We start from the raw sequence: 17,759 nt of genomic DNA on the forward strand, positions 1-17,759 counted from the left end.
GAGTGAGATCACCCTTAATTTCTGTAGGTATTTTAATATAAGTCATAAATATGGAAGGAAATTTCTCATGGGACAAGACAGCATGCTGGCAGAAGGGCAGCATGGTACGACCCTTCATACAGTTTTATAAAATTAAAATATATCAAGATAGAAAAATATGTGATTATTTTAAGATATAAATGGGCAGAGAAGATTGAATGGCAACATTTCTACAGAAAAAAAGAACTATTGGGGGCGCCTGGGTGGCTTAGTCGGTTAAGCGATGGCTCAGGTCATGATCCCAGGGTCCTAGGATCGAGCCCCGCGTCGGGCTCCCTGCTCAGCCTCAGGGAGTCTGCTTCTCCCTCTCCATCTCCTTTCCCCACCTCCAGCTTGTGCTCTATCTCGTTATCTCTCTCTTCTCTTTCTCTCAAATAAATAAATTAAAAAATCTTTAAATAAAAAAAAGAAAAAAGAACTGCTTTATGGTAAAGTGGACATGGCAGAAGTGCAGAATATATTCAATTTAAAATAATATTTGTGAAATACCTCCTTTTAAATAAATAACACTGTCAAGCATTAGTACTTAAAAATACTTTTATAGGATATATTAAAAAGGGTTAACTTCTTTGGGCTTTACTTTTCTCATTTATAAAAGTGAGATTTAATCACCCAATAATACCTAAAAATACCTCAGAACCTTTCCGTGATAATTAAATTAAAAATGTATGTTTACCACCTGGGCCACTGAAGCTACTTAATTAAGTTTCCCCAGGGCAATCCTACTGACAATCGCAGTCTGTAATGTGTGCAGGGAGCACCAGCAGGGAGCTGAAGGTGATGGCGAGGAGGGTGAGCTTGAACATCGATGCACCATTTTCTCCTCTACCATATGTACTATTCATTTAAATGAAACTAGGTCTCTCTTCTCCATGTTTCAAGGGTTACTAAAACTGTTGCTTTAATGCTATCAGATTATTTCATCCTTCTAATCTCTTGGGCAGAAAGAAGATATTTATTTGTACAAATCAGTATTTTGAAATATGAAGTAGAGAATTAAAAAAAACCACATCCAGCCACTTTCATCTTTTTTTCTTTTTTTAGGGTGCAGGGATGGGTGGGCTAGGGAGCAGGTATTTTGAGGGGTCCAGGTAATGGAAGGATTGGGAAACAACATTTCCTGTATTTTGACTATTTGATTAAATTGACCCTCTACATTCGGGCACTATTTGACTCCCTGATTCGCTTTCTTCACATAGATCCAGCGAGTGGATTACCAAGTATATAATAAAAATAACTGGGTGTGGTTCCTATTGAGTCTCTTCTGAATGAATGCCTTGGACACCCAAGGCAGTACTAAAACCTCACACATCCTCAAACTACACAACTGGCTGTTAGTAAACTGATGCGGGATTTCTAGGCTGTGAGTCTTGTAAAGTTGTTTTAAAAACATGTACTCAAAGTCACAGTTTTTAATGAAAAATATTGAACAAAGCCTCAAAATAATTTCCCCTTCAGAAAAAAAGGAATTCCAACTTGACCTGAATCTGGGGTCTAACTCAGCAGGGTGACAATGTTCCCTGAAAGCCACCTCTCAGATAATGATGAGCCCATCAACCACTGGTTCCGGGAACCTTAAGAAAAAACAGATAACATATCCAGCTGGGGTACCCTGTCCTATGTCCTATGTCCTAAAATTCTGTAAGCACTACCTGTTATTTGCTTTTTAGTCTCCAAGTCCCTGGTTTGCTTCAGCACCTGCAGCAGCCGAGGTACCCCATTGAGTTCAGCCACCTCCAATTTGTTGTCATTGTCTTCAAATACCAAGTTTCTCAAGGCCCCACACACGGCTCGCTGAACATCTTCATTCTGAACTTTTAGGAGCTGTAGCAGCTTGGGGATGCCACGAAGCTGATTAACCTGGGAAAGAAATGCATGTGTATTTCAGATATTTATTCTGATGTGGCATTAAAGACATTGGGCTGATTAACGTGGGAAAGAAATGCATGTGTATTTCAGATATTTATTCTGATGTGGCATTAAAGACACTGGGCTGATTAACCTGGGAAAGAAATGCATGTGTATTTCAGATATTTATTCTGATGTGGCATTAAAGACATTGGTTGTAATATGAATGAACAGATGAAGTTCACTAATGTGGATTAGAACTCCCATCAAACAACAACGGAGACACAACCTGAGACGCACTATCAGGCAGTACCTCTCATCAAGGAGCTAACAATAAATTTGCGAAGGCTGAAACCTATGAGATAATTGAAGGGGAAAATGAAGTGACAGAAGGTAGGTAAGTGATAGCGAAGTGGATAGAAAGAGTTTAGTTATAAAAGCCTTGAGCATAATGAAGATGAACAGACCTGGGCATGCAAGGAATGAGGCGTTTTATGGAAGAACAGCACATTACATGAGTGTTTTTTCCAGGAAAGAATTTTACAGTCAACACAAACAAAAGGCTCAATTTCATTAACAGTAGAAATAAAGATTCATTTACCATAGCAACGGTAGTAGCAGTGCAAACTAATCCTAAATGCCAGCAATTTTTATGATCAATTGCTTTGGGTATTTAAAAAGATTTATATAAAAATTATGCAAGCATTTTAATTTAAGTAAATAATGTAACTTTACAACTTTTTGAGATGCTATTTTAGAAACATTTCTCCGATCCAAATATGCAAGAAAGAGTGTGCTGAGAAAGGGCCAGAACAAGGAATAGAAAAATAGATGATTTAGATTCTGAAATGGATGGTTGTTCAAGAAAACATCAAATAATGACAATCTGAGCAAAGTGATTTTATATTTCAGGCTGCAAATATTATCTAAAAAAATCAAGAGGTGGACATGGGTTGCTGAAGAGAAATGTTAAGTTGCAGACTGAGGGCTTTCCTTCTCATAGACTTCCACTGGCATCTGATGCAGAAAAATTTATTTGTTTTTTAGAGAGAGCGAGACAGAGTGTGAGTGGGGAGGAGCAGAGGGAGAAGGAAAGAGAGAAATCCCAAGCACGCTGAGCGTGGAGCCTGATGCAGGGCTCCATCTCATGACCCTGAGATCATGACCTGAGACAAAATCAAGAGTCTGATGCTTAACTGACTGAGCCACCCAGGCACCCTCAGAAATTTTTAGTAAGAACTTTTGGTAAAGATCTCAGTCATTTTCACCATCTTAATGCAGAAATTTTTAGGATATAACTGTTGTTGTGAATGGGCAGGTGTTTCCCTTTCGGATCAAGTTCATCACCTACAAATGATGCCCTAACTGCACAACAGTTCATGCTCTGGGCCTCATAACATCTTTTCATATTTTCTATGTATCATCAAATTCCAGTTTCCCTTTCATAGACAGATAAATGGTATTTAAGACATAATGTTCCAATTTGACATCTCCCTTTGTTAGGATTGGGAAGAAGACTAGCAAGGCAAGAATAAAAGTCAAGGTTTAAAAATAGTAACTATAATAATAATAAAACAGATGATGACTCCTCCACCCACTTCCAGGTGTTATCTGATAAATAGCTTCTTAAGAACCTTAAGAGATTAAGTACTCTTGGGGCACCTGGGTGACTCAGTCGGTTAAGCATACAACTCTTGATTTTGGCTCAGGTCATGATCTCAGGGATGTGGGATCCTGTCCCCGATCAGGCTCCATGTTGGGCATGGAGCCCTGCTTAAGATTCTCTCTCCTTCTCCCTCTGCCCACCCCCCTTCCTTCTCTTAAAAAAAGAGAGAGAGAGAGTAGTCTTTTGGTGCCTTTAAGGCTTCGCTGGTAGTAATGAGGAGTACCACTTCCATTTATTGCTCCCTTCAGAGGAGACATTCATTTGCAGAACAGGACACAACTGGTAAACTGCTCACAGCAATTTTGTTGGGCTATGTCTAGAACCATTCTAATATATTTGTGTGACAATGCCAATGAGAAAGAATACTTAGCTATCAATTAATTCTGGTCCAACAGATCATCTATTTGATCACTTCATCTATTCTCATTATTACACTTCCTTAAAAGCAGAAAGGCACAATTTATTTTAAAACAGTCTGTAACTCACATGTTTCCCTAATTCCATCAATTTCTATTTCATAGTTAGGTTTTAAAATGGTTAAATTTACACTCTGTAAACTTCATAAATGCCACCTATACTAAATCTGCACACCAGCAGTATAAACATCAGACGCGAAAAGAAAATCCTGTTTGGGGGGCGCCTGGGTGGCTCAGTCGTTGAGCGCCTGCCTTCGGCTCAGGTCATGGTTCCAGGATCCTGGGATCGAGCCCCACATCGGGCTCCCTGCTCTGCGGGAAGCCTCCTTCTCCCTCTCCCACTCCCCCTGCTTGTGTTCCCTCTCTCACTGTGTCTCTGTCTGTCGAATAAATAATTAAATCTTAAAAAAATAAAAAATAGGGTGCCTGGGTGGCTCAGTCGTTAAGCGTCTGCCTTTGGCTCAGGTCATGATCCCAGGGTCCTGGGATCGAGCCCCACAATTGGTCTCCCTGCTCGGCGGAAAGCCTGCTTCTCCCTCTTCCACTCCCCCTGCTTGTGTTCCCTCTCTCACTGTGTCTCTCTCTGTCAAATAAATAAATTAAAAAAAAAAAAAATTAAAAAAAAAAAAAAGAAAATCCTGTTTGTCCTGAAGGTACTTTGCAAACTTCAGTAATATTTTATTACTTAACTTATAATTTATAAGTTGCCTTCTTCAAAATATGATGCAAAGTGGCTTACTGGCCATATTTCATTTCCAGATGCAATTACAGAATTAGCAAGAAGTGGCATGTGGAAGTCTCCACTGCCCTGACTGGGGGGAAAAGGCGGCGGGGGGGCGCTCAGACGGCAGGCTTCCCTTACCCTGTCACCTCTATCCCTTTGGCTTTCAGCACTTGTGCCAGCCCGGAAAGAAGTCATTGCAGACACACCATGCTCAGATAAAGGTTGAAATCTGCTACAGCTCTAGTTACTGGAGAATTTGACTCCCTATTGTCTAGCACCTAGCCCAAATTAAAAAATAGACTTTAGTAACTTTCATCCATTTTATCAAGCAGATTGAAACAAAATCAGTATCAAATCCAAGAAGTTGATGACATTCACCTTACTGCATATAACTAGAAGGACGGTTGCTGATGGATCCTATATACATTAGGGCCAATGTCAAATGTACTGTCCTTGCCCCCTTTAAATTCAGGGAAGCAGATGGGACCAGAGAGGTTGCATGCGTTTCCCAGTTATACCGAATCCTCAGGGGATTTGTTCTCCCTCTGGGGAAAGGAAAAAAGAAACAGACTAACATGAATGTCTCAGAACTTCAAAAGAACTTTCATTTGAGATGGTTTCTAAATATACGGAACAGCTCTATTCTGATTCTCTTTCCTGCGAACTATAAAATAAATGATGAGGATTTCTGGTGGCAAATAAGCAGAGGGTGACTCCTTTGGGGCAAGGGCTCCCTTGTGCCCTGGTGCCTTTGCTCTTTCTTTCCTGTCTGGAATGCTCTGACCACTATGCCTCACTTCCGGCAAAGCCCTACTCATTCTGCATGAGCTGGCTCACATGTCACTTCTGTGAAATGTCACCCCCTTCTCTCTTTTCCTTCCCATTAGAATTAATCACTCCCTGTAAACTGGTATAACCTTTCAGGAAGGCAATTGGCAATATGTGTCAAAAACTTTAAAAATATTCTCTTCTAATAACCTTTACTTGGAAATAAATTGAAATGAACACACACGTAATTGTCACTACATTATTTATAATGGTGCAAAATTTGAAACCATAAATGTCCAACAACAGGGGAAGACTGGTTAATGATTGTCACATATCTTTATGTTGAGGTTTCCATGGAAGAGGCAGAGCAATATTAGAACTGACCAATATTTTATTAGTCATTACAGTTTCCTCACCAGTCAAATGGAAATTATCTAAGAATAACAATCTGCATGCTAGGTATATAGTATTCACTCAAAACATGGTAGCTACTACTGTCACCGTTAATATGCCACCATTAATACGAGGTATGCAAAATATTGGTAATGTTATGACAAACTGCTTGTGATATAGTGTTACTGAAAAAACTGTATAAAATATCTATGTATTTCCATTCAAACAGTCATAAAGGAGGAAATGAAACTAGGGAGCTTGGAAGAAATGATGGGGGTATAAGTTATGAAAGTAGTTTGTTACTTTGTATTTTTTTAAACAACAAGCATATATTTGTGCATGTTTTTAAAAATTAAACAAAAATAAATAAAAAAATCTTAAAAAAAAAAAAAAAAGGGGCGCCTGGGTGGCTCAGTCGTTAAGCGTCTGCCTTCGGCTCAGGTCATGATCCCAGGGTCCTGGGATCGAGCCCTGCATCGGGCTCCCTGCTCAGCAGGAAGCCTGCTTCTCCCTTTCCCACTCCCCCTGCTTGTGTTCCCTCTCTCGCTGTATTTCTCTCTGTCAAATAAATAAATAAAATCTTTAAAAAAAAAAATCCTGCATGATGAAAGATACCATAAGATGGGTTAACACTGTGGATTATATATAATATGCATAATAGGTAAAGAACTCCTACAAATCATTACGGAAATACAGATCTTAGTAGGAAAAAAAAGTCAACAGAACTCTTTTGTCTGACTCTACTTAACTGACCTGCAGGATTACCTACATTCTCTTTATTCCCTCTGTGAACCTTATGGATTCCCTGAGTACTATCAAAGCTGGTAGGTTACTCTGTGTTGGGCTTTGCACTCCCATCTCTACTAGATGAGTCACATGTTTTCCAAGGATAACTTAGGTGTGTTTCCCAATGTATTTAGGCCAACTATACTTGTTACTGTAATCATGTAATTTATTTACCTGTCCTAAATATGAAAGAAATATAAATGTGAAAAGAGTTCTGTCTCTCTGAAAACCAATCTGCATGCTTTGGAAAGACTAGATAAAGGTAAACAGCTCTATAAAGCTCTGTAATTATTTTTGGACAAAATTAATGTAAAAGACTAGGGAAAATGTAAAAATCCAGAAGGATTTGAACTCAGATGAATTAGTGCCATTAAGTTCTCATTTCACTTTAAAGAAACTAAAAATTGCAGATGATATACATAGTGGGCATAGTTTATGAAAAATTAAGACAAACTGTGTAATTGTATGTGTGTATAATTAATTTTTTTTTCTCTGTAACTCTGATTAAATGACCAACTATTAGTCTTGATTTCAAAAAATAGGAAAATTTCTACCATAAAGAGATGGCTTTTTTTTTTTTGCTTATTAGATTAACAAAACCAAACAAAGAATAATCTCGTGATGGTACAGGTAAATGGGCAATGGGCACTGGGATACAATGTTACTGGGGTGTAAGTTTACACAATTTCAGGGAGAATTTATTAGGGAATTATTTATCAAAACTGATAATGACTCAACAGTGAGGACTGGATTTGCCTACCACCTGAAACAATTTTGAAAAACAGATAAAACATGCAATGGTTTCAAGAACTGGACATGTAGCAATGATGGACAGTGATCCCTCAGGGATGGAAAACAAGCAAGGTGAGCCCCACTGCTGTCAAAGATCACTGTCTCGAGAGAGTTCTCAGGCTATAGTCTGGTGAGGGGAAAACCCAAATGGAATTCAACAAGCAGAGTTAATTAGTCCTAGAATAAATGCTGCTCTGGTCCCACCTAACAAATCTCAAAAGCAAGATTTTAAAGGATCAAACTGTTTTGAAGCAACTACATCCTAGAACAAAGCTCAAGAATATTTACAGAAATATAAAAATACCGAGCATCCAACAAGGTAAAATTCATAATACCTGGCATTCAATGAAACATTTCCAGTTATGCAAATAAGAAATGGACATAGATATTAGAATTAGCAGACAAGGTCATTCAAGCAGCTATTTTAACAGTCTTTCATATGTTCAGAAATCTCGAGGAAGGATGGAACATGTCAGGTAGAGAAAGAAGATTTAAAAAAAACCCCAAGTGAGACTAATGGCATATTAAACATTGAAGAACGGATTAGTGACTTTAAAGCATAGCAATTAAACATACCTAAAAGGAAACACACAGAAAAAAAAAAAAAACTAAAGAAAAAGAATAGAGTATGGAGGGCGCCTGGGTGGCTCAGTTGGTTAAGCGACTGCCTTCGGCTCAGGTCATGATCCTGGAGTCCTGGGATCGAGTCCCACATCGGGCTCCCGGCTCAGCGGGGAGCCTGCTTCTCCCTCTGACCCTACCCCCCTCTCATGCTGTTTCTCTCTCTCTCTCAAATAAATAAATAAATAAAATCTTTAAAAAAAAAAAAAAGAATAGAGTATGGATAAGCTATGAGACAACTTCAAGCAGACAAATATGTATGTAACAAGTTTCCAAAGGACAGAAAAAATATTTGAAGAATTAGTGGTTGAAAAATCCAACCCAAACTCCAAAATTTGATGAAAAGTAAAAATCTACAAATTTAAGAAACTCAGTGAATTCTCAAGCACAAGAAACCTAAGGAAAACTACACCGAAGCACATTGTGACCAAACTGCTCAATACTAGTGATAAAGAGAAAATCTTAAAAGCAGCTTGGGTGGGCAGAGAGAGAAACAGTATGTACAGAGGAACAATAAAGATGATAGATCACTTCTTGTCTGAAGCAATGCAAGTGAGAAGACAGTGAAGCAACAACTTTCAAGTACTGGAATAAAAATCTCTCAACCTAGGATTCTACTGCGAGTGAAAATCTCTCAAAAGCAAAGACAAATTCCTTTTCAGACATACAAAAGCTGAAATAGTTATCACCAGGAGACCTGCACTAGCATAAATTTTAAAGAAAATTCTTTAGGAAATGGGAAATAACAGATAACATCTATACAAAGAAATGAAGAGCAGCGGGACAACTTAGATGAAATGGACAAAGTCTTTGAAAGACACAAACCACGAAAGTTCACTAGGAAGAATACATAGCCCAAAAAGCCCTGTATCATGAAGAAACTGAATTCATAGTTAAGAACCTAGTTAGCCTCCTTAGTACAGTAGGCAGTGTGTCAGTCTCATGATCTGAAGGCCCTGAGTATAGTTAAGAACCTCTCACAAGAAAACTTCAGGTCCAACTGGCTTCACTGGTGAATTCTACCAAACATTTAAGATAGAATTAATATCAATTACAATCAAACTTTCAGAGAATTGAAGAGGAGAGAACATTTTCCAATGTGAAGCTAGTATTACTCTCAATCCAAAACTGGACTAAGACATTACAAGAAAAGAAAATTATAGATCAATATCCTTTATAAATATAGCTGCATAATTGTTTTAACAGAATTTTAACAAATCTAATTTTAAAAAGTAACAGTACATCATGACCAAGTGAGATTTATCCCAGGAATGGGATAACATTTAAAAATCAAAGTAACTTATCATATTAGCAAAATTAAGATAAAAACCATAGAAATATTTTAATGGGCAAATAAAACATTTGATAAAATCCAACAACCATTCCTGAGTAAAAAACTAAAACAAAAACTCTGTAAAATTAGAGATAAAGGTAGTTCTTCAACTTGAATGGTGATTTATGAAAAACCTACGGCTAACATCATACTCAATGATTAAAAGCTAACAGCTTTTCTTCTGAAGATCAGCAACAAAAGAAGGATGTCCATTCTGACCACTTTTATTCTAAATAGTATTGAAGTCCTAGCTGGTGCAATTAGACAAGAAAAAGAAATAAGTGGCATCCAAATTGGTAAGGAAAAAGTAAAACTGTCACTATTTTCAGATGACATAGAAAACCCTAAAGACTCCACCAAAACTCTACTAGAACTAATCAATAAATTCAGTAAAGTTGTAGGATACAATATGCAAAATCTGTTGAATTTCTGTATACCAATAATAAACTATCAGAATTAAGAAAACAAACCCATTTACAATTGCATAAAAAAATACCTAGGAATAAATTTAACCAAGGAGGAGAAAGACCTGTATACTAAAAAGTATAAGATACTGATGAAAGAAACTGAAGACAAATATAAATGGAAAGATATTCCATGTTTATGGATTAGAAAAATTAATATTGTTAAAATATCCATACTACCCAAAGCAATCTACAGATTCCATGCAATTCCTATCAAAATTCCAATCGTATTTTTCACAAAAATAGATCATACAATACTAAAATTTATATGGAACCACAAAAAGACCCTAGCCAAATCAATCTTTTTTTTTTTTTATGATAGAAGTATTCTCAAGACCCAAAGGTAAAAAACAAAAACAAAAGACCCTTATTTTTTTTTTTTTTTGGCCAGACGGTGACAAGCATTTTATTTTTTTAAACTTTAAAAAAAATTTTAATTTCTGTATAGTTGACATATGGTGTTATATTAGTTTCAGATGTACAATACAGTGATTCAACAATTCTGTATATCACTCAGTGCTCATCAGGACACGTGCACTTCTTAATCCCCATCACCTATTTCACCAATTACTCCCACCCACCTCCCCTCTGGTAACCATCAGTTTGTTCTCTATAGTTAAGAGTCTGTTTCTTTAGCCAAATCAATCTTAAGAAAAATAAAACTGGAGGCATCATACTTCCTGATTTCAAAACTACATTAAAAAGCTATAGTAATAAAAACAGTATATTGGCATAAAAAGATGCACAGATCAATGGAACAGAATAAACACTCCAGAAACAAACCCACACACATACGGTCAATTAATTTACAACAAAGAAGCTGAGAATGCACAATGGGGAAAGAAGAGTCTCCTCAACAAACGGTGTTGGGAAAACTGAACAGCCACACGCAAAAAAAATGAAACTAGACCACTGTCTTTCACCATACACAAAAATTAACTCAAAATGGATTAAGTCTTTAATATGAGACCTGAAACCATAAAACTCCTAGAAGAAAACCTAGGCAGTAAGCTCTTTGACATCAGTCTTTGCAATGGGTTTTTGGATATGACACCAAAAGAAAAGGCAACAAAAGCAAAAATAAGCAAGTGGGACTAGACCAAATAGCAAAGGAAACCATCACAAAATGAAAAGGGCAACCTATGGAATGGGAGAAAATATTTGCAAATCATATATCTGATAAGGGGTTAATATTCAAAATATATAAAGAACTCACATGACTCAATAGCAAAATGCCAACAACAATCCAATTAAAAAATGGGAAGAGGATTTGAACAGATATTTTTCCAAAGAAGACCTACAGATGGCTGACATACAGAAAAGGTGTTCAGCATTCTTAATCATCAGGGAAATGCAAATCAAAACCACAATGAAATCTCATATCACACCTGTCAGAATGGCTATCACCAAAAAGACAAGAAATAACAAGTATCGGCAAGGATGTGGCAAAAAGGGAACTCTTGTGCATTGTTGGTGGGAACATCAACTGGTACAAGCACTCTGAAAACATGGAGGTTCCTCAAAAAGTTAAGAATAGAACCACCTTGTGACTCAAAAATTCTACTTCTGGATATTTATCAGAAGGAAATGAAAACACTAACTCAAAAAGATAAACTACCATTTTTACCACAGCATTATTTACAAGACCCAAGACATGGAAACAACCTAAGTATCCATTGATGGATGAATGGATAAGGAAAATGTGGTATATATACCCAACGGGATATTATGTAGTCATAAGTAAGAAGGAAATCCTGCTATTTGCAACATGGATGGATCTTGAGGGTATTATACTGAGTGAAAAAGCGAACAAATACTACATAATCCCACGTATACATGGAATCCAAAAACAAACAAACAAACAACAAAATCAAAGATACAGAGAACAGACTGGTGGTTGCCAGAGACAGGGGGTTTGGCATGGGTGAAATGGGTGAAGGTGGTCAAAAGATACATACCTCCAGTTAGAAAACAAGTCATGAAGATGTAATGTACATCATGAAGACTAGTTATTAATACTGTACTGTATATTTGAAATTGCTAAGAGAGTAGAACTTAAAAGTTCTCATTACAAGAAAAAAAATTGTAACTGTATGGTGACAGATGGTAACCAGACTTGTGGTGATCATTTCACAATATAGACATATATCACACTGTACACCTGAAAATAATGCTTATCTATATTATCAATATAATTCAATTATAATGCTAAAAAAGTAGGAAAAAGAAATGGTGTTAAAAATACTAAAATACAAAACTTCTTACTTCCTTCCAAAAAGAACCACATAAAAACCTCCCAGATTAAATTCCTGAAAACAAACAAACAAAAACTTACAGGTTGCACCATACTTAACAGTGAAAGAACAACCAAATGCTTCCCCCTATGATCAAGAACAAGACATGTCCACTCTCACTTCTTTTTAATATTGCACTAGAGGTTCTAGCCAATACAATAAGAAAAAAAGAAAAAAGAAATAGAATTCTCCAGATTGAAAAGATACAAAAGTGTCTTTATTAGCAGACGGCATGCTCTATGTAGAAAATCTGATGAATCTACAAATATTCTACTACAGCTAAAAGTGAATTTAGTAATATTGCAGTAAAACTACAAAATACAGCTGAGAGCAATTAAAGACCTAAATAAATGGTGAACTATACCATGGTCAGGAGTCAGAAGACTCAATATTGTTTAGATGAAAATTTTCCACATACTGATCTATAGATTCAATGCAATCTCAAACAAAATCCCAGCAGTTTTTTCATAAAGAAATAGATTCTAAAATTCATGTGATAGCAAAAGGCCTAGAAGAGCCAAAATCACCTGAAAAAGAATAAAGTCAGAGGACTAACATTAGCATCTTCAATATAAAACTATATTAATATATAAAACTATAGTAATCAAGACAGTATGAGATTAGCATGAAGACAGACCAATAATAGATCAATGAAATAGAATACATAGTGCAGAAAAAGACTCACATATATGTGATCAATTCATTTTCAACAAAGGCAGAAATACAGTTTAGACACAAAATAATAGTCTTTTCAACAAATGGCACCTAAACAATTGCTCATATAAATATATTTATATCTTTTAAAAGAAACTTCAGTCCACATCTTGCAATATATACAAAATTCATCCCAAGTGGATGGTAGACCAACTATAAAATCTGACACTTATAAAACTTCTGGAAGAATATATAGATTATCTTTGTGACCTTAGAGTGAGTGTCCAGAAAGATTTCTTGGATAACCATGAAAAGCACAATCCATAAAGAAAAAATTTATAATTAGACTCCATCAAAATTAAAAACTGTTAAAAGAATGAAAAGATAAAATACAACTGGGAGAAAGTATTTCCAAATCATGTATCTGGAAAAAAAAAATTAAAAAAGACTTATACCCAGAATACATAAATGTCAAAATTCAATGACAAGAGAACAAAAACCCAAATAAAAATGGGCAAAAGAGCTATAATGAGCTATCACCTCACACCTGTCGGAATGGCTAAAATCAACAACACAAGAAACAACAGGTGTTGATGAGGATGTGGAGAAAAAGGAACCCTCATACACTGTTGGTGGGAATGAACACAAACTGGTGCAGCCACTGTGGAAAACAGTATGGAGGCTCCTCAAAAAATTGAAAATAAAACTATCCTACAATCCAGCAACTGCACTATGGGGTATTTACCCAAAGAATACAAAAATACTAATTCAAAGGAGTACATGCACCCCTATGTTCACAGCAGCATTATTTACAACAGCCAAACTATAGAAATGGCCCAAGTGTCCACTGACTGATGAACAGATAAAGAGATGGTATATATACACAATGGAGTATTACTTGGCCATAAAAAAGAATGAAATCTTGCCATTTGCAATAACATGGATGGAGCTAGAGGGTATTATGCTAAGCAAAATAAGTCAGTCAGAGAAAGACAAATACCATATGATTTCACTCACATGTGCAATTTGAGAAACAACACAAATAAGCATGGGGAAAAGGGAGAGAGAGAGGCAAACCAAGAAACAGACACTTAACTATAGAGAACAAACTGATGGTTACCAGAGGGGAGGTGGGTGGGTGGATGGGTTAAACACGTGACGGGGATGAAGGAGGGCACTTGTGATGAGTACCAGGTGTTGTAAGTGTTGAATCACTCTTTTGTGCACCTGAAACTAATGTTACACTGTATGCTAACTAACTGGAATTTAAAATTATTTTTAAGGGCGCCTGGGTGGCTCGGTTAAGCGTCTGCCTTTGGCTCAGGTCATGATCCCAGGGTCCTGGGATCAAGTACCACATCAGGCTCCCTGCTCAGTGGGGAGTCTGCTTCTCCCTCTGCTTCTGGCCCTCCCCCCGGCTTGTGTGCTCTCTTGCTCTCAAATACATAAAATCTTTAAAAGTATTTTTAAAAAAGAAGAAAATGGGCAAAAGATCTGAACACACATTTCACTAAAGAAAACACAGGGATGGAAAGCACATGAAAAGATGTTCAACATCATTAGTCATTAGTCATTAGTCATTTGGAAATATAAGTTAAAACCATAATAAAATACTACTACAAACCAACAGGCTAAAATTCAGATTGATCAATTATTAGGATGTGGAGGAACTAGAACTCTCATACATTGCTGGTGGGAATGTAAAATGGCTCAGCTATTTTGTAAATAGTTTGGCAGTTTCTTAAAAAGTCAAACATACAACTACCATATCATCCAGGCATTCCACTCCTAGGTATTTATTTACCCAACAGAAATGAAAACATATGTTTGTACACATATGTTCATAGCAGTTTTATTTGTAATAGCCAAAACTCAAATGTCCATGAACAGGTGAGTGAATAAACAATTTAAGGTGTATCCATACAATGAAATATTAGTCAGCTATACTCAAACAAACACACACCCACACACCTTTTGATACACACGACATGGATGAATCTCAAAAGATTAAAGCTCGGTAAAAGAATCCAGAGGAAAAGCATATATACTATATAATTTATATAAAACTCTAGTAAATTCAATATAATCTATAGTAACAGAAAGCAGATCATTGGTTACCTGGGGACTAGAAGAGGGTTGGGGAGGGGTCAGAAGTATGGATTACAAAGAGGCACAAGGAGGGGCGCCTGGGTGGCTCAGATGGTTAAGCGTCTGCCTTCGGCTCAGGTCATGATCCCAGAGTCCTGGGATAGAGCCCCACATCGGGCTCCTGGCTCAGCGGGGAGCCTGCTTCTCCCTCTGCCTCTCTCCCTGCTCATGCTCTCTCTCTCTCTGTATCTGTGTCTCAAATGAATAAATAAAATCTTTAAAAAAAAAAAAAAAGAGGCATAAGGAAACTTTGAAGGTAATGAATATATTCATTATCTTGATTGTGATGATTTCATGATGTCAAAACAAGGCAAAACTTAAATGGCCCTTAATAAAGCTGTTAAAAAATGAACAAACAAAACTGGTACATTTATACAATAGAAATCTATGTAGCAATTTTAAAGAATGAAGTAGGGTTAATATATACCAAACATTTCCAAGATACAGGGTTAAAGGAAAACAAAGTGCAGGGTACTATACGTAATCTGCTACCATTTGCAATTTTGTTTTAAAAAAGGATACCGAACCAACCTATCTAATAATTGTTTCTATAAGCATAGAATATCTCTGGAAAGAGACCCAAAAATTGATGAGAAAGAGAGATAGGGAGAGAAGGAGGGAGGGAGGAGGAGAGAGGACAGGAGAGTGAGAGAGAAGGAAAGAGGGAGATGGGGGGGTAGGCTGAGATTTGGTGCAGAAGGGAAACAGTTTTCACTACATACCTTTTTGAACTAGGATTTTTTCCTGCACAAATGTACCACTTTTTCAACAAACATAAAATGACTTATTGATTCCATTTTGGTGAGCTCTGTCCTATAGAACACTTACACCAGGGCGTCTGGGTGGCTCAGTGAATTAAGTGTCTGGCTCCTGATTTCGGCTCAGGTCATGATGTCAGGATCGTGAGATCGAGCCCCACATCAGGCTCCACGCTCAGTGCGGAGTGTGCTTGAGATTCATTCTCCCTCCCTCTCCCTCCCCTTGTCCCTCCCCCCACTCGTGTGCATACATGCGCATGCTCTCTCTCTTAAAATCTTTAAAAAAAAAGTCTCAAGACTTTATTAATTTATTTAAAATTGACCTATAATTGACATATAACTCAATAAAGATTTTTTTAAAATTTATTTATTTATCTTTTAAAAGATTTTATTTATTTGAGAGAGAGCAAGAGTGAGAGAGAATGCAGAGGGAGAGAGAGAAGCAGGCTCCCCGCTGAGCAGAGAGCCCTATGCCGGGCTCGATCCCAGGACCCCGTGATCATGACCCAAGCTGAAGGCAGACGCTTAACTCATTGAGCCACCCAGGCGTCCCAAGATTTTTTAAAACTTAATTAAACTAATGGTTTCAGTTTGCATGGCCACTGTAATAGATGTGAAAGCATGATAATTTTAAACTGGACTTAAGATGAAACTCACCCTTTTCCGCGCTTCAGATTTCTGGAAGCACTCGTGCTGTATGAAAGTAGCTGCAGCAGAAATTCTGGGTGGCGGTGTGTGGTCTGCATCGAGCATACTCACTGCTCGCTCCAGAGTCATCTCCGTGTCTGCATTCCTAGACAAACAGTCACAGATTCAGCAGAATTCCAAACCTGCTCCCTCCTGCCTACCAACCTGATCCTCCAGAAATGACTCTGCTAATATCCGAAAGCACCTAGAACATCTGAGCCTTGGCTTCTCTTCCCCCAAAAGAAAAGTCAGCACCTGAAGATCAGAAGGTACAGGAAGCTAGCAGAAGAAATATTCCAGCTCTGGTCAGACTGGCCTCTGAAAATGTCACTGAATTGAGCAGACTCATAATATATACCAAAGAAAGAAGATGAAGTCTGTTTAAGATAAATATGTGTAGTATGATAAGTATGTATTAAAAGGTCACTTTAAAGGCACAATGTGTGGGGTGCCTGGGTGGCTCAGTCAGTGGAGCCACTTATAAATACATACGTACATACATACATACATAAGGCACCAATAAGACTTTATGTGGAACTTAAATTTGATCTTAGAAATTAAGAATTATTTCTACCATGGTAATGTTACATCTGTGGATGAAACACCTTCCCTCAATAATCATTAGATTTTTCTCAAAGCTACTCAGAATCTGTTATTTCACCTAACAATGAGTTTTAAAATAAGCATTCAAAAAGTTTTCTAATAAAAATAATAGTATGTAAACAGTAAAAGCCAGTAAAATTGAGTTTGTTTTGTTCAAATAAGGCATGCTGATGTGACAGAACCCATCAGGAAAAGTAATGATTAAACATAATTATAATATGCTTTTTCTTAAAGAAAACAATTTTGTACCCATTCTGTCACCATTTGCTTTGCCACTGCAACGACATTTGGTTTATGTCTATCTAGTAGCGTACTTTTGTCCTTTACTAATTGTGGGTATTTATAGTGATGATGAAATCCGATGCAGTTCGACACAAGAGAGGATAATTTATAGAGGACAAATAAAATTGCCACTTGTAAAACAATAGCTCCCAAATGGCTCATCGAACTGGTTTTTTCCTCCCTTTTATTTCTGCCTGGAGGGTAACTAGGTTAGGCAACCTATTATCACTGTGGATGTTAACACATTCATGCTTCCGTAAGCACTGACTCAGAGAAAGCAGACGCAGGATGGCAACATCTTAGAATTATGGCTAAAAACTTGTCTTAAAGGTATCCTAGGACTTTGGCTTCAAAGAGGATTACACCTGATTCACTCCTGGTAATGGAGAACAGAAAGAAGCTTGGCAGGGTATTTTCCAGTATTTGCTAACAAGCACAAGGAATACAGGCATACCATGTTTTATTGTACCTTACTCTACGATG

The 17,759-nt window shown here is 37.1% G+C and overlaps 1 protein-coding gene across 3 annotated transcripts in view; it reads right to left on the bottom strand.

Moving 5' to 3' along the window:
* The window catches only part of PKP2 (plakophilin 2), an 87,997-nt gene that overhangs the window by 44,061 nt on the left and 26,177 nt on the right, over window positions 1-17,759 (bottom strand). For all 3 annotated transcript variants that reach the window (XM_081821469.1, XM_081821468.1, XM_081821467.1), the window contains exons 4-5: window positions 16,362-16,497; window positions 1,692-1,899 (exon numbers count right to left, since the gene is read on the bottom strand). In XM_081821469.1, the coding sequence (XP_081677595.1) occupies window positions 1,692-1,899; window positions 16,362-16,497 (344 nt within the window). The remainder of the gene's footprint in view (window positions 1-1,691; window positions 1,900-16,361; window positions 16,498-17,759) is intronic.

The sequence above is a fragment of the Leptonychotes weddellii genome, chromosome 5 (assembly GCF_054177405.1).
Source record: "Leptonychotes weddellii isolate Sample4059 chromosome 5, ASM5417740v2, whole genome shotgun sequence".
In the NCBI taxonomy this organism is placed as follows: Eukaryota; Metazoa; Chordata; class Mammalia; order Carnivora; family Phocidae; genus Leptonychotes; species Leptonychotes weddellii.